The sequence below is a fragment of the Coffea eugenioides genome, chromosome 8 (genome assembly GCF_003713205.1).
Source record: "Coffea eugenioides isolate CCC68of chromosome 8, Ceug_1.0, whole genome shotgun sequence".
In the NCBI taxonomy this organism is placed as follows: domain Eukaryota; kingdom Viridiplantae; phylum Streptophyta; class Magnoliopsida; order Gentianales; family Rubiaceae; genus Coffea; species Coffea eugenioides.
This window is the reverse complement of record NC_040042.1, coordinates 6,628,497-6,646,887: the sequence shown is the minus strand read 5'-3', so window position 1 is coordinate 6,646,887 and position 18,391 is coordinate 6,628,497. Positions and strand designations below refer to the sequence as shown.

The 18,391-nt window shown below is 32.9% G+C and overlaps 1 protein-coding gene across 2 annotated transcripts; it reads right to left on the bottom strand.

Moving 5' to 3' along the window:
• Positions 1-9,736: 9,736 nt before the first annotated feature.
• LOC113779860 (protein LOW PSII ACCUMULATION 3, chloroplastic) lies at positions 9,737-15,521 on the bottom strand. Of its 2 annotated transcripts, XR_003469493.1 has the most exons (11): positions 15,441-15,521; positions 15,015-15,194; positions 12,702-12,749; positions 12,569-12,608; positions 12,332-12,432; positions 11,495-11,687; positions 11,285-11,383; positions 10,856-10,973; positions 10,543-10,685; positions 10,045-10,131; positions 9,737-9,910 (listed from the first exon to the last, which is right to left on the bottom strand). XR_003469493.1 is itself a non-coding variant. In XM_027325620.1 (10 exons), exons 1-9 carry the CDS (start codon positions 15,507-15,509, stop codon positions 10,565-10,567), a joined length of 969 nt encoding a protein of 322 aa, XP_027181421.1. In that variant the 5' UTR covers positions 15,510-15,521; the 3' UTR covers positions 9,737-10,131; positions 10,543-10,564. The 2 variants fall into 2 exon arrangements, 1 of the variants encoding a protein (XP_027181421.1); XM_027325620.1 differs by having other exon boundaries at positions 9,737-10,131.
• Positions 15,522-18,391: the final 2,870 nt, after the last annotated feature.

The following is an 18,391-nucleotide window of genomic DNA, read 5'->3' as shown; positions in this document are numbered from 1 at the left end:
GATTTATCGTTACGTTTTAGCAAAAAAAAATGGACGGTGACTAGCATATACATCCAAGTGTCAACTGTGAACAGGCGATTGATATAGTAGTAATTTATATAGATTACGAATTAGACTAAAATTAACAGGCAACGGCACTGCTTTTACATTTTTCAATGGCTAGGGATGTTGATAATTTGATATTTTTCTTTTTTAAAAGAAAAGGAAGATAAAGGGAAGTAATCAGGAAAAAGTTGCCCTTAAGGCTTGTGGATAATTTTTTCTGCTGTAAACAATTAAAACCCCATTTGAAATAGAATTTTTTTTTCTATGAGTGAATTTTATATACATTGATACTGTATATATTATTATCGTTAAATTCATGACACATGTGTAAAAATTGGATTTCAAATTCAGTGTAGGAAAGATTAATCTTTTTTCTACTAAGCAAAAAATAGGACTATATTAGCGGATAATTGAAGTCTAAGTAGCAATTAGCCCTTGTATCTTAGACCAGGATTTATCACAATTTCATGAAGCTCACGCGTGCACGAGCTCTATTTTAGGTCTTGCTTGAATTGCTTGTTTCCGTCGAAAAATATTATTATTTTTCGTGATCACATTTTCCTATCACCTTTTTCCCTCACATATATCAAATCGTTACAGTAATTTTTTTCATGAAAAATGACGAAAAATGCAATCCAAACACAATCTTAGTTTTCAAGCTACCAGTCCAATAAGAGTTGGGAGACTTTGCGTTTCTTGGATCCAAGACAGTCCCCGAGTCTTAGTTGCTAAGCAATAACCGACACGGACGAGATCCAAACTGAATTGACATTGGTCGGTGTCGGGAATTCACATGAGCAGTACACCTGCTAAGTAAAAGTTGGGTAAGCACACACGGCAAGAGTGCAGGTGTGAGGGCCAAGGCAACTGATTGTTTTTCAGACAACGCGTCTACGCAATCTTGCATGTGCAGCATTCAAAAGTTGTCCGGCTACTTTCATCAATTGTAACGAAGGAGCATCAAACCAACTTTTTTGCCTTATGCAAGTTCGCCACTAAAAGGGATTTAAATCATTCTTTGAGTCGTGAGTCGAAGTATTTAAACCCCACATTTTGATGTGTCAGAATATGAGCTTGTCTTTCCTTTAACTTCTTATACAACTTAATTGGATTCCCTTTTTCTTTAGAATAAGATAGTATAAATGTCGTCGACCGTTGAAGAAAAGAAACAATGAAAGAAAATCAAATTTTCCTTTATTAAAAAGTGATATCATGGAGTGGGGTGGCAAACTTTATCTCGTCGTGTTAAAGTATGGTTTAGAATCTGATAGGATGACTAATTAACCATTATATTGGAAATTATTATTATTATTATTATTATTATTATTATTATTGTTATTATTTGGTGCAAGAAAGAAAGCGGAAGTTTCTACCCGCTTTAGCCAGTGAAATGCATTCAAATAATCCTAAATTAATGACTGCATAGCAATTACCTACAGTCCAAATCCCATAAATATGTTCCTTTCCGATCTTTGTAATATTGAAATGACATTTAATATGGCTATACGAGCTTTAAAATAGAATTAGAATTGGTTTTATTTCCTACCCTACTGTCTTTAGCTTCAAGTTTTGTATAGAGGGGAAACATATTACTTTGCTATTTATTAATTTGAGAAGTTTACTAAAGCATGGAGATGTAGCGAAACTTACTGAATTACTGACCAATTAATTAAGCAATGCTTTTCATTCTTTTTTCTTTAAAAAAAAAAAAGACACAGCGAGTTTGTTTGGATAAGAATTTATTTGATCCAGTTACTGTAGCACTTTTTGTGATGTGATGTATGTGAGATAAAAAGGTGATTGGAAATTGTATGTATGATGCAAGCAAAACAAAATCTGAAATTTTTATTCCAAATTCTTGTTGTCCAAACAAACATTAATGTAATTTACACGATTTGAAAGCCACTTCAAAGGACAAAAGTGAACAGAGGAATTTTGGAGGCAATAACCTTACGGAAAACGAGAGGGCGAATGCCGATCTATTCCCTTAGGCCCAAGGGCCCCTCGGCCAATCGTCACTCGACAGCTCCGTCCTTAGCCCGTCTAGCGTCCCGGAAACTGCATGGAAAAGAAGATCAAAATAAAAGCCACGTTCGGGAAACAACGAGGAAAGTGCAAGGAAAGGCAATTGAAATGAAGAACGGTAGCGTCAACTGTTCGAGTCAATGAACCATTAACCAAGACTTTGTATTGGGGTTGAAATTGTTTTTGGGCAGTTAGAAAAGGGACACGGATAGTTGGAGCCAAAGCAAAGGATAACAAAATTTAGGGTTTATGCTTTTTCACGCACTTGGTATCCTAAGGCTTGATTACTGTTTGGTTGGAAAAAGACGCAGTTTTAGTGTAGTAATTTAGAAGATTTATCGGTACGTTTGCATGCAAACGGACGGCGACAAACATATGCGCACAAATGCCAACTGTGAAGAGGGGATTGATATATTAAATTACAGATAGAATAGAATCAACTTGAGAATATGATGTGGTTTAAGTGATTAAAAGTTTCTTTACTTATGTCATATACAAAATCTTATATATATTGACACTGTATACAATATTACCGTTAGATACATGACAAATATGTAAACGTAATTCAAAATTTATATAATTGTTACTCATTCATCGCTAACCGTATATACACTATCAGTGTTAGAAAGATTAATTCATATTCTAATTCCTCTTTTATTAAATTGATAGACTTCATAATCGGTACGTACGATACCCTCTTCTATTATTTTATTTTTTGAATTTATCACTTTAAAAAAGAGAAAGTGTAATGCGGGAGATTTTATTGTCACTGATGTAAACATAAGTGTGTACCACCCCTTTTTATTTTTCCATGGCTAGGGATGTTGTTAATTTGATAAGTTTTTTTTAAAAGAAAGGAGGATAAGGGAGGAAAAAATCGGTCTTAAGTCTTATGGACAATTTTTCCTGTTGCAGACAATTAAAAACCCATTGAAATAGAAAATTTTTCTATTAAGAAAAACACAGAAGTCCAGACAGCCATTAGTCATTATACTTTAGACCGTGGTTTATCAATTAGTTTTACAGCTCTCTATTTTGGTTTTCAAGTAACCAGTCCAATATTATTGGGAGACTCCGCCTTTCTTGGATACAAGACAATCCGAGAGTCTTAGGCCTTAATTGGATTGCTTTTTTTTTTTTTAAGAAAATTTTTAAAATTTTTTCTGAGTACATTTTTCAATCATTTTTTTTCTTCATATACATCAAATTGTTACAATACAATTTTTACAAAAACTTCAAAAAATAGCAGTTAAAACAACACCTTAGCTGGGAAGCAAAAATTGACACAGCGAGGATCCAAATTAAATTGGCATTAGTCGTTGTAGGGTATTCACATATGCTACACACAGCTAAGTAATAAAACAATGGAATGTTGGGTAAGCGCACACGTCATGAGTAAAGGAGTGAGGGCAAGGGAAATGATTGTTTTTTTGGCCAACACTCAACAGGATCTATACACAATCTTGCACTTGCTGCATTCAATTGAGACAAAGACGTCCGGCAACAACTTTGATAAAAAACTGTGTCCAAGAAGGAACCTTACCAATTGGCTTAAATCAATTGGTTGAATAGTAGTTCTTCGTGGGTCTCTCTTAGATTGCTTTCGAGCCGTTCTTCGATTAACTCTTGCGTCTGTTTAAATTCGGTGAGTGTGTGTGGGTTATTTATCGATTTCGATTAAAAAACAAGAAGGATCAAAGTTTTCTTTGTAGAATAGTGATATCATGGTTTGGAGTGACAAATATACCTTTCCTTGTTAAGTATAGTTTAGAATCTGATAGGATGACTGATTAACCATATTATAGGAAATTTCAAAGTCACGAAATTTGGCATTGGCTTGATGATTGATATGAATAACAGCTAACAAGTACGACTTTCAATTGAGTTTTATGAGTCGAGTTTTGGCAAAAACTCACAAAAGAAAAAAAGATTTTCGAAATTTTGAATTTCGGGTTTTAAACTTATATTCTAATGTTCATATGCAACTCACAAATATATTAGGGTTTTGGGTCTATATTAGGTTTACTCCAAATTCACAATTAATGCATAATTATATATGGTATATGTTTAATTTTATGTATTATTATATAATGATGTATAACATTAATTTGTTACATTGCAATATGTATAGTTATAGATTTTATGCCTTATTTTATAAATTTTATACATACACATGAGTTTTATATAGCCCTACTAACAAACGCAATATTTTCGACCAAAATGGTGCCAAGTGGGCTAGCAATTTTGTGTAATTTGGATTCTGGACTCAAGTTTTTTTTATTTTAATATTTTGAGTAGGAGGATTTCGAATCCGGAACTTCTCATTATACTCTTTCTTTTCGAACCATCCAATCCATCCCTTCTTCCCCACCTTTGGAACTCTTTTTTAAAAAAAAAAAAAATTAAATGTGTAAGTGAGAGGGTTCGGATCTGAAACCTTTCACTTATGTCTCTTCTCTTCAAACCATCCAACTCATCTCTCCCCTAAGGACTCACTTATTTGATTAAGTGTACAATAACATATTTAATATATTTTTGGTAATCCAAATATATAACGCCAAAAGTTTGCCTTGCATGTACAAACACTTAAGAGTCACTTTGTGTGTGTTTTTATTTTATTTTGAATAGGTAGAGTTACGACTTAATGAAACAACTGATAGTACAACTTCATACTGAATTAAATCTGAAGAAGAATAAAATCCATTTATTCGACAGCCAAAATTGACCCAAGGTCCATACTCAGATTATTTCAAAAGGTTACTAATATAACTTTGTTTTTCATGCATTCTAAAGCAAATTACCTATTTAATTTAGAGTAGATCTTATATACACTTACAATATATACACTATTACCGTTTGATTCATGACATATCTAATTAAGCCACAATTTGGCTAATAAAATCTCTTAAACCTTTAAAAGCAGCCAGAGAACTAGCAGGGAAACCATGCTTAAAAACTTTGTTGCGCAGTGCTTTTGTTCTCTCATTCAATTCTTCGTCACTCATTAGTCTCTCAATGGCTTCAATTATATCATCTTTTATTAAACTAAACTACAACTACACCGCCCTAAGTCTCACATAGGTCAGAGGTCCCTCTAGCCAATTTGGAGAGGCAAATCCACAAGAAATGTGACATGCCATTTATTTATGAATTAATGAATTAATCTTTCGTTCACTGTAAGTATATATATTGATGGGGCTTAAGAAAATAAGAAATCTCCAATGCTGACATTATAATGTTCAAGTTTGGATGGATTATTTAACAAAACTTAAAATATAATAAGAATTCAGCTTGATTATTAATCAAGCAAAACTTAAACAAGAATTTACTAGAGTTGATCTTAAAATGTATTGCACTATAAATTTTTGGTTTAGACTTTGTTTGGTTAGTTTAAAAATAAATTTTCAACAGATTCTAATCAAGCCAAACTCGTGGTCGTCTGCTTAATGCTTATCAAGAAAGAACTAAAAAATTCATTGCAAGAAAATGATTTAACATAGGAAATATCAGCAAAAGACTTATCATACAGTTGAACAATAAAGGTATTCGCCAGTGGCTTCAACTAATTTTCAACTAAACTTTGTTCAATAAAATTCGTAAAAGCATCATATGCAAAATTGGAGCTACTTGGAAAACCATAACAAAATTTAGAACAAAGAATTGCTGCATTTTTGTGAACCTCTTGATCACTCATAATCTTCACCATGCCCATTAATTTAGCGTTCAAAATTTGATCGCCCCTAATGGGCCATATGCCAATATGGGCACCCCTATGCAGACGGGCTCAAGTGTTGAGTTCCACCACAATCTGATAAAAATCCACCTATTGATGGACGGCTTAATATCAATAGTTGGGGTGCCCATCCTCTTCTGATCAAGCCCCCATCACCAAATTTGCCTTCCACATTTGGGTGGCCTGAACTCGGCCCGGATCAATGGCCCAAATGAAAGAGTGGGTCAACTTTCTAAAGCCCATGCTAACTGGGTATATTCCTCTTATGTAGGATCCACTTCACTGTTAAAGGCTACATATAGGACAGATTTGTTCAATTTTGTATCCAACCAGTGCACTACTTGCTCTTCACTATAGTTGCTTTGGTGCTTGGGCTGTCTAATTTGGGTTTCACTAATTAATGACTTGGGTGGTATATAGGGATGGCAATGGGGGCGGGTGCCCGCGGGGGGCTCTCGGGGCGGGGGTTGGGGCGGGGGGGAATTTTTTCCCCCCGCTTAGAAACGGGGCGGGGGGCGGGGGAGTATACCCCCGCCCATCCCCCGCCCCGCCCCCCGCAAAAAAAAAAAAATATATATATATATATAATTATATATAATATGTAAGTTAATTAGTTATAAACTTATGATAATGATATTATTAGTTAGATGTATTATATAATGTATATTAGTTTTTGTAATATAATTGATATTATCAATTATATGAATAATTCTACATGTCTACTAATAGAATTTATTAATTAGTTATACTAAATTTACTAATACATTTATACTAAATTTCTAATTACACTTAATAGAATAACACTTTTTTCTCAAAAAAAAGCACAAACACAATAATGAATTAGTGATTGCATTTGTACTAAAAGTGAAAACTTGACTATTTTAGTTATATTTATTTCATCATATTGGATTGTATTCAAATAACTTATGTTTGATTGTTTTTATGAGTTTCAATTGTAAAATTACAATGAATAATAATTTGGTGATGTGTTGATATTTTAGTACTTGATTATTTATTAAAATTTAATTATAATAAAATTATATAATAAAATTTTATTAACCCCGCGGGGGCACCCGCGGGGGAAGCGGGGCAAAGGCGGGGCGGGGGGAGCAGGAGGCGGGGGATGGGGCGGGGGACGGGGGGAACTAATAGGCAACGGGGCGGGGGACGGGGGAGGGGTCCCCCGCCCCAACCCCGCCCCGTTGCCATCCCTAGTGGTATAGGGGTGCAAACGAGCCGAGCCGAGTCGAACATTGAACTTATCGAGTCAGGCTCGACTACTATACACACAAGCTCGAGCTCGAGTTCGAACTCGTCGAGTTCGAGAAAATTGAGCTCAAGCTTGACTCGACTAAGTAAGAAGCTGGCTCGAGTTCGACTCGATAAGTCTCGATCTACTCAACTCGACAAAAGCTCGAAATGGCTCGAATTCAGCTAAAAAATTCCTGTCACTAAACATAACCAGTTTTATTTAACCTGACTCCAATAGCACGTTTTAAGCTATTCAATGCCTTGCAAACTTGAATTTAACAATTCCAAACATGAATTAAAAGTAACAACAAACAAGTTCTTCATTGTCCAATAATACATGCACGAAATCAGAAACAAATGTCCACAACTCCACATACATAATTGTTTCACAATTTTTCAATTCAAAGGTCCAACACCTCAAACAAACTCAAAAACAAGGAACAAATAGTTTGAAATCACTCGAGATTAAGTCCTCCAGCAACCAATATAGATTACCTAAAAACATGAAGAGTCTCAAGGTATAGGTAATAAAATCTCCTTCTAAAATTATCTAGATCATCACCTTGACCAACCTCTTGATTCGAAGTTTGAGCCGGGGCTTGTGTATCACCTTCTAACCGCTCTTCTTCACTTCCTAGTTCTTCATTTCCAATAGAATATTCTAGCTCCTCCTCATTGTTATTTCCAGCAGAATCAACTGCCGATCTAACTAGTTGTGAAGAAATATCTTGAGGAGACATAGCCATATTGTGCTTGTGCCTAAATTTCAAACAACAAATAAGAGTAATTTTTTTTCAACACCGTTGGGCTTGGTAAGTAACAAAATTGCAGGTTGAAAGTAAGCATAAACTTTTGCAAGAACTTTCACCGAAAGTCTTGGTGTGATGGAGAAAGTAAGCATAAACTTTAAAGACATGAACTAGCCTTGTTGATGTCTTTTGCAAGAATTTTCACCGAGAAATACAAAGACCAAAAAAGTGTGATCCCAGTCATTTTAGAAGTCATCATTACAATACATCATTACAACACCATTTTAGAAGTCACCATTACAAAGACCAAAAACGTATGAAAACTATAATGATTCTAGCCGTATTATTGATGGAAATTTTGATGGTATACCAAAAACGTAGGGGTATTTATGTAATTTCACATAGCTCGCGAGCCTTCATACAGATGACTCGAACTCGACTCGTGTTATAAATGAACCGCTCGAACTCGACTCAAGTTCGGTATTGACCGAGCTTGAGTCGAACTTTGACCGAGCTGCTCCCGAGCAGCTCGGTTCATTTGCACCCCTAGGGTGGCACCCAAAATTTCGCATGCAGGAGTGGCCCCATGGTAAATGTCGGCATGGCCGTTTGATTAGCCACATAATCGATAAATGGATGCTCCAGACCATCACACGTGTTGACCATCAAAGCAATCGAACCTTCCATTAATGGCACCCACGGTGGTTGATCACCCGGTCTAGGTGAACTGCCAGTACCCGAAGCACATTAGGATGGCGTGTGAAATCACAGTACGTAAGAGGCATTTCCTTTGGTAAGCCAGGGATGGTATGCACTTCACCCCGGCAACTTGCTTTAGCCTGGAACTTCCACGCACCCCACTCCATGGCGGCTGCACACAGGCCGAAAGTAAAGAGGCTGACAACAGGGTCACCATGCTTCCGAAAGATATGTTTGATCAAGCCCATTCGAAAGTCAATTATGACTCACACTAGATGGGCTGAATCTGGGCCAGTGGACCTACTACTCAAGTGGGCCTCAAGGTCCAGGCCCACTTGCTCTTGGGCCATGTTGTGTCTAGAGAAGGGTCGGCTGTGATGAGGAGGGGGTGGTGGTTGAAGGGGGAGGGAGCGGAGGAGGAGAGGTTGGAAGGGAGTACAAGGGTGGCCTTGAAGTTTCTAGAGGAGAGGTGTTTGTATGGTTCTATGCAAGGGAAAAGGTGACCACAACCAGAAAATGTAACAATAAAAATCTCTTTAGTTGTTGTCATGCGTTTAGATTGGTTCTGATATTTGAGAGTCGTGAGAGCTTTAGCACTGAATGCAGAAAGGAATTTGTAAAGAATGGTGAATGATGCCTCAGAGGATGTGAACAATGAAGAATATCAAACTTGGAGATAAGATATTAAGATGTGTAGGCCATCATGGGGCCAAAATAAATTGCATATTCACGAATAGGATACTAATTGAATCTTGCCACTAGTAAGAGTGTAAACGAATATAAACAAACCAAATATTCTTCTATTTAAGTTTGGTTGATTATTTTGTTTAAATTTGACTTGTTTATTTTTCGAACCAAATTCGAACAAACTTTTATTGAGTTTGAGATCGAGTAATTTGAATATTTTATATGTAAAATTTTACTTTTATGCTAATCGAGTTGAACTCAAAAGTTTATAAAATAAAAAATATCGTCACAATTTGATTTGATTAGTTAGTGAATCAAATTCAAACAAACTCGTAATTGAGCAGAACTCGATTTGAGTATCGAGCAGCTTGATTCGCTTTTCAATCCTAGCCACTTGCTCCTCCTCAATGTCAAAATGTTAAATAACAAGATGGCAACCAAAAAAAAAAAAAAATCACACCATTCCTAGACGGTAAATCAGATAAATGGAGGCACACACACACATAGGCAGGAAGCGCATTTTGACAACCAAAAAAAACAAAACAAAAAAAAGAAGTTATGTACAGATTAGACTGAACAAGCTGCAGGCCAAATATTGCTGGAAACAGTACATGACAGTATTCACAGAACTGACATTGAAGTTTTCATCATACACACGCTTACTCCATCGGTGCTCTGTGTAACTACTTAGAAGGAGCACAAGAATTCCTTCTCAGTGTAACTACTTAGAAGGAAAAAAAAAAAAAAAATACACTCATTGGTGTAGCAATAGACAGCAATGAACAGCACTATCAATTCAGAAAAGTCTTTCTTGTAGAGAAAATCAACTATCAAAATGAAAAACCAACAACGTACCTGTTGTACGACAATTGACAACTTGCATAAAAGCTAAATGGTGCTCTGGTTCTGAATCACCTCTGTGTTCACTGAAACCAGAACTACCTAGAGAGAAGAAGAAGAAGGAAAGATTTTTACAGCCTAACATTGATTACAACAACCAAAGATTTTTACAGGGAACTTCTCATTGACTCGTTGGTGTAGCTAGTAAAATATTTTACGTCTTATATTCCAGAGACAAGATGCTATATGCATCAGAAGTAGGTAGAGCTTTAACTCTTCTTTTCTCCCAAGGAAATGAATACAGCAGAATATTAGCTGGGAAAGGCCATAGCTATCTCAACTCTTAATTGACAATAAAGGATACTAGAATCATCTTTCTGGAAGTCCAGATTTGCAACATTGATAATCGCATAAAACCAGTAAAGAAAAGCAAAACAGGAAATATCCAGATGGGGGTATTAGTGATTTAATTTCTGATTAAGTAGAGAAACAAATTAGTAGCAAAAACCTTACCTAATGGTTTAACAAGGAGATATTAAGCTGATGGAAGGATGTCTAATGCCACTTCCTTGAGGGATGGCATCAAATCCTGCTGATGCAAGCAAATATATCCCTTTCTTGTTCTCCTAAGCACTTTCCATGGGCCAGGGTAGCACCTGTGGTTGATCAAAGTAGTTTATAGAGAGCGAAATAGAGGGACAGCTTGTAACTTCATTTAATTTTTTTTTCGACAGAAGCAATAATCTTCCAAATCTGCATCCCTGATATTTTAACTCGAAAACTTATCTTGTAAAAGTTGAGAAAAGAATACAGAAAATATCAGAACCTGAATAGGACTCCCCCTTTGTGTCCTTTAAAATTGTGAATGTAGTATACAGTCTCCATTTTGGGCAAAAGAGTCTTGTTAAGTGCAGCCAGCTTTGGATAGAAGAACGGTGGATAATCTTTTCTTGTTCAAGGAGAAATTCTCTATGAGTGAAGCCAGTGAGATGCTGTCGAACTATTTGAAATCAACAACCTACTAGCAGAAGCTCCTAATTCTCCAAAATTTTCTAATAATTTGAATCAGAATAAAGGTTATTTGTTTTGAAGATACAATAAAATGTTTTAAGATTTTCAGAACTTTCTGCTTTAGCATCATAAATATCAGCAGTCTATGAATTGTAACTGTCTATCATGAAGTATAGAACACAAAATCGTACAAGAACTAACATCCTACACTACTAGTTAACTAAACATGAATAAACAAGGATACATCCTGATCTTATCCGGTCAAGTTCTCCATTAAATATGATCAGTTTCCGAGAGGTGCTTACTACGGCCTCTTCGTACAGTTCTTCGACCACAAGCATTTCTGTATTTCACAAGATAAAGGGCATACAGTTGAAATTACGTCAAGTGGGAAAAAAATCGAAAAGAGTAAACTTTAAGCCATGAAAATAAAATGAAACATAAGTCTTCTTACCACTGACATTAAAGTATGGATAAGCAACTAAGAAAACCTCATCTTCTGGCTTAACTCGGTCAGCCATCTTAACTTTTTCAACAAAACCAAAGTCCTCAAAAAATGACGGCTTTGTCAGATAATCCAACTTAAATGAGACTCCCCCAAAAACTGAATTTCTTGCAAATTGAACTTCCTTAGCCTCTGGGAAGAACTGTTTAGTATAAGAATGTAAGACAAAGTTGAGAAACCAGACACAAAATTAAATAAACAAGAAGATGGCTTATTCAAGAAAAATACAGCATTCCATCTTTAAGTGAATTCAAAACAAGTTTGGCATAATATCTGCTGGCTAAAATGATATTTCAAAAGTTGATCATAAAGGAGATGCTCCAAAAGGCCATGTTCCCTAAAACAGGAAGTTAATTACGTAACTGTTTCTTCATTCAAACCCATTTCAGAGCTAATTTTGGTTTATTTGCTGCTTAGTCTTCCCTATCACTTTGATTTTTTTGATTTTCAGTCTTCCTCTAACTGCAGCCCAACACGTTTCCAAGAAACGCATTAACCAATGTCCAAAACCATCTTAACCACCTTCTAATCAATTTGTCTCCATGGAGCTGATTCCATACTCCAATTACTATACGACAAATTGCAAGTACAACTGCACCTCTAAAGAAACGTGAAGATCCATCAGGTCAATAACAATTATTTTTTTCATTTCAATTTGATACACAAAATACAAAATAACTTAAAAATTTGCTCTATGAAATCTAAGTATACATATAGGAAATATGAGTGTCATTAACTACTTTGAAACTGAAATTGCGCAAATATTTGTTAAAGTTCAAACCATACTATTCTGGTTCTTGTGGCTTTCTCAGGAGTTATGAAGAGGTCACAGAACTCACGGATTAGTTCCATACTTTCGGTCATTTCTATACCCCCTTCACCATCACCTGATACAGACATGATTTTGACAATTGTTATGAATTTTATGGAACATGTAATAACATGGGATGTAGCAATTGACAGAAAATGATAATAAGTGGTTTCATAGATGAAAATTAAGTAAACAGCAAAGGATGGTATAACCTGGCACAGATCCCAATCCAGCAGTAGGAAATTCAATTTCCTGTGTCAGAAACTTGTTGCTCACAAACTATGCAAACTGTAGAGGTTCCTTCATGCCCATTATCATTACGAAAAAATTTATATAGCAACTCACCATGAGCTGCCTGTTGTCCTTCACAGCTAATTCAGTTGCCTCTTTAGCCTGTCATTTATAAAGGCCCTTGGATTAAACTGCAGAATGGTGATAAAAGATCGAAAAATGATGAAAAGAAAAGAATGTAAGAAGACATATCCCTCCTGTAAAGCCACTAAAAAAAGAAAACTATTTGAGTTGGATTAAATCAACTGCAGAATGGAAACAGTTTCCAGTCAATTTAATGGTCGTGGCTAAACTTTATTCAAACATAGTGATGTCAAATGACCAAATTCAGGATTTGATATGGGAAGTATAGTCCACCTATTTCCCCTATTGAAACCTAATTTATGCCATATTTAATCATACTAAAGAGGAACCTAATCATACAAACAACTGCTTAGTGGAAACAGTGGATTTATTATGCATTAAGACAAGCCTGAAAAGCTTTTGGACGTACTCAGTTAGAAATGGCAATCAGAAGCCTGCATCAACAAAGGAAACTAACTAGGTAGAGCATTCCAGAGAGCAATTCATAGTATCTCTAGCAAAGATGAGCAAGGGTCTAGTTGAACTTTATGTTCCATATTAAGCTGCCTTAACTAGGAAAGTAAATGTAAATACCTGCTAAAAAGTATATCAGAAATGCAGAGAATACCTTTCTGATAAATTTACCGTAATACTACTTTCACAAGTTTATATTTGTCCAATCAGAAAAATGAAATAGTATGCAAATAAAAACTTTTAGAAGCCTTAACAAGAATTCTGATTGCCTTATTCCTTGAAATCAAGAGAATGTAGTTTTACAGATTAGATGTGCATATATCATCATGACTGCAGGAAAACAATATGATCTACAAAGAGAAACTAAAATGAAGGTTGAGATTGTTAAATTTTTTCTAAAGTAAGCAAAAAGGGGCTCCAGCCACCGACACCCACCATGCCAAGTTTAACTCAACTTGAATAAGAAATGTACAGATTGTTAATGTGTTTATTATAATTGTTCTTTTTACCAAATAACCTCCTCTTCCCACTGTAATTAAGATTATGTAGCATCCACTTGTAAATTCTTCACGAAAAAATGCATGTATATCCCTTAGAAAAAAAGAATCTAGTTCAATATCAAGATATGTGGATTAAATGTTGGCCAAGAACCTTCTGAACCATCCCCATGGGGTGTGTAAATGGCATAAAGACTTAAACAGCAATAATTACATTTGGTTCCTGACTAAATAAAGATAGGTGTGATTGAAAACTCAAGGGAAGACTTGCATTTCAAATTATGCATCCAATAAACAGCTGTGACAAAATGTGACAGTCGTCAGTTTCGGGAAGGTAGAACAACAAGAACAATCCATAGTTTCAGTCTATTATGGTGCCTTGGTCATACATAACTCAAGTTGAGCTTTCATTTTTCACTTATCTATTGATTTTGAGCCTTTGTATCAAGTATTCTTGTGAGAAACAGATAGATGTCTTAGTGGTAAAGTACCTTTACAAGGATAAATGGTAGTTAAGATCAGAGCCCTAACAAAGATGCACAAACAAGTAAAATATCGCAATGCATGAAAATTTTTTCAGTCACAGTACCAGCCACAAAGAGTTTGGCTTCATCAATAATGATCTCATCCTTGTAACCTCTAAATCATACTGTACCACGAGGAAGGAACTACTTCTTTAAAGTTTCATTTGCATAAAAAACTACAAACATCTACTACCGGATGAAGAGTTAGAGGAACTCATCTAACCATTCAATGAGTATGGTCATAGCTTACTAAGATTCCAAGCTCAATTCACTTCTCATCAACAAGACTTTGCTAAATCTTTGCACCTTAAAAAAAAAAAAAATCCTTTTCTTGGATCATGACTTGAAGGAATAATGGGAAACTAAGCTGATCTAAAACATGAATTGTACATAATTACGGACCACCACGAATTGAACATTTAGAACACAAGCAATAGTGCCGTTCATTAATTTCTCTGGTTTTCTTCTCCCCTTCACGCTTTATTTATCAAAAAACATTTATTCGTTTATATTTCTGAGACCAAACAAGAAACTGAAGGCAATATCCAGAGAGAACAGAACAAATTGACTTTGATTGTTCTTGCAATAACACTTAAATTACAATTCAAAAACTAAATGCTTAATTTTCTTCTCTTGATCAACAACTAAATTACCAAAGAACCCATTTCCCATTTTCTTTTTTCTTCACATTTCGAAGTTCAAAATAAAAACTGAAATCATATTCACAAAGAATGAAAAGAACTAAAGAAAGCATCTAAATTCAAAAAATCCTAGTACTCCAAATAGGGAAAAGACTATCAGAAACTCACTTGTTGAAGAAGTTCAGCATAATCCTTGGGAAATTGTACATCAAATCCAACCGATGGACTGCTGTCTCTAGATGCTGAATTTATTGCAAAATCACCATTTCTTGATTTCCTGTTAAAATTAATTCTTCCACTGCAGACAGTCACTTCTTTCTTTATCGAAAACCATCTCTGAGAAGAACCCTGCAATTATTTTCAAGAAATCATACAAACAACCAAAAGGGTACACTAATTGAAATAAAAATAATAATTCTAAGCATTACTAATGCGCTGTTTAAAAAGTAGAAAGTGAAATTTTGCATCAAGAATCATTTTGGCTTGAATGGAGTTTTGGAGGATACTAATTATAGTCGTTTATTAATTATTTATTAATTTTGGAATAACTGATCAACTGTTATCGGTGGCCCAATTAGAATTGGCAATCATAACCTTTGGTTTTGAATGAGAAGGAGATGAGAATGGAAGAGCAGGAGCCGTTGGGGAAGTGGATAACGGCATTTTGAAATTGGAAACCAGCCACAAGGCAGCCAGCGTCTAAGCCCATAGTGAATTTATTCTTTTGTTTATTTTTCCCTGTTTTTTTCTTGCAAAAGTTATTACCAAGAGGTTTCCCACTAAATTTGTTTTTGTTGTGAATGTAATAATATATCTATAGTGGCAGTGATTTGTATTCTAAATTCAATACTAATAAAACTATAAAGCAAAGAGAGAGTGGAGTAGAGATAATAGTGGCAGTGATTTTTTGTTGTACTAATGGGCCTGTTTGGCACCCTAGTTTTTTACCAAGTTTTTTAGCTACTAGTTTTTTAACAACTTTTGCTACAGGAACCCCAAAAAACTTTTCAAAGTTTTTTACCTACACACTTTAAAAATCTATACTCAAAAAATTTCTCAAAAACTTTTCTTCCTCCCTCACCCAACCCACCACACCAGACACCGCCTCCACCACCTCTCCCGGCGCCGCTGGTAACCTAAAAAAAAAAAATTTGAATTTTTGAGTCCCACACCCTCAAAAATTTATTATATATATTATATATTTATTTAAACATCTTATAAATATTTTATTTTATTTAAAATATATTTTTATATATTTATATAAATATTATATACCATATAAATTAATATTAATATAAATATGTAATTATACATTTATATAAATATTATATATTATATATTTAATATATATAATACATATTATATATATTACACATTTATGTATATATATTTATGTATATTTATATACAATTATATTATGTATTATGTATAATATAATACATTTATACATAATATTAACACACAATATTAATTATACATTTATACATAATACTAATACATTTATACATTTATATTAATTATATTAATACATTTATACATAATATTATATATTTATATATTTATAATATATTAATTTATATATTTATATAATATTCATTTATAATAATATACAATTATTACATTTGTAAATATATTTATATTATGTATTATATATAATATAATACATTTATATATTTTTATATACCTATATAAATATATTTATTTATAAATGTATTATAAATGCATAAATATATATAAATATTTAAACATTAAAAATTATAAATTATAAACAATATTAATTATACATTTATACATAATATTAATACATTTATACATTTATATTAATTATATTAATACAGTTATACATAATTATCATATATATTTATAATTTATAATTTATACATTTATTAATATTCATTTATAATATATACATTTATATTAATTACGCATTTATACTTTTATAAATATATGTATATTTTGTATTATATATAATATAATACATTTATATATTTTTATATAAATATATAAATATATTTATTTATAAATATTTATAAATGTATTATAAATGCATAAATGCATATAAATATTTAAACAATAAAAATTATAAATTATAAACAATATTAATTATACATTTATACATAATATTAATAAATTAATATATTAATACATTTATATTAATTATATTAATACATTTATACATAATCATCATATACATTTATAAATTATAAATTATACATTTATATAATATTCATTTATAATTTATACATTTATATTAATTATACATTTATACATTTATAAATATATGTATATTATGTATTATATATAATATAATACATTTATATATTTTTATATAAATATATAAATATATTTATTTCTAAATATTTATAAATGTATTATAAATGCATAAATGTTTAAAAATATAAAATTATAAAAATTATAAATTATAAAATACTCAAAAATATGTTTTAAAAATACCTCTAAAAATAATCCAAAAAACGTCTACAGTAACATTTCAAAAACTTCTACAAAAAAGTTTTTCACCTTACAAAAACTTCTACAAAATTTTTTCAAAAACTTCTACAGTGCACTACAGTAAAGTTTTAGACAAACTCCCAAAAAACTCAGGTTCCAAACAGGCAAAATATTTCTTTTAGAATAAACGACGTTATGAATTATTGATCTCTTTATAATTTTTAATGTTGCTCGTTGAACTTTTTCTTTAGCTAAACTAGTCACTCAACTTATCGAAACATATATTTTTTGACCAAAAAAGTGTATGCCTTCATTAGTTGAGTAACAAAAAATTTATATGTTTTTATTAGTTGCGTGACAAAAAATATGATATTCTATTAGTTGGGTAACCACTTTAGCTAAATAAAAAATTTAGTGATTAAAACGAGGATTATCACTAATTTAGCGACTATGTTTGCAATTTACTCTTTCTTTTATTTATTTATTGGTAAAAGTACAATGAGGTTTCTAAATCCTTTATAGGCGAGACAACGCCATAGATACATGTATCTTTATTAATAAAAGTGTATGAATTTAGAAGTTGCATAAATGAATTAACGAATTTCAAGAAGTATATGAATGTATGATGTATCAATCAACCTTTAAGGGAAATCAAGGTATTGATATATCATGCTAGGGGTTGAATGGACATGGACACTTATCTATTTATCAATTTTAAAATATTGCCCCATGTCCATTACATAAAGAATATCTCGTTAAAACCTTATTTAAAAAAAAATTCAATTGGACAAACCTTACTAATATTTTGTCAACGCATGCTTTGGGTTGATCTCTAGACACAAGACGTGTTTAGTTTGTATCTCCTTCTCATTTTTTAATTTCTGTGCTTCTTAATGATGTACTTAAACTAAAAACAAGCAGAATGGTGTGTTGTATATATTATAATCAAGCAACGAAATCTTTGTTTGTATACGCTGATGGTATATAAATTAGTAGGTATAGATGCATGTCACATGTACAAAGTTAAGGTTTAAATTCAAATTCGAATTAAGTGACATGCATCTATTTACGCTAGTGTATACACAGACTTGTTT

Bases quoted from the DNA above. Each gene is read 5' to 3' on its own strand.
- LOC113779860 (XM_027325620.1), bottom strand. From the start codon at position 15,509: ATGCCGTTATCCACTTCCCCAACGGCTCCTGCTCTTCCATTCTCATCT. The intron at 15,195-15,440 runs GTTATGATTGCC...AAATAATTGCAG, and splicing joins CTTCTCATTCAAAACCAAAG to GGTTCTTCTCAGAGATGGTT. The intron at 10,686-10,855 runs GTTCTGATATTT...GATCAACCACAG, and splicing joins AAAGGGGGAGTCCTATTCAG to GTGCTACCCTGGCCCATGGA.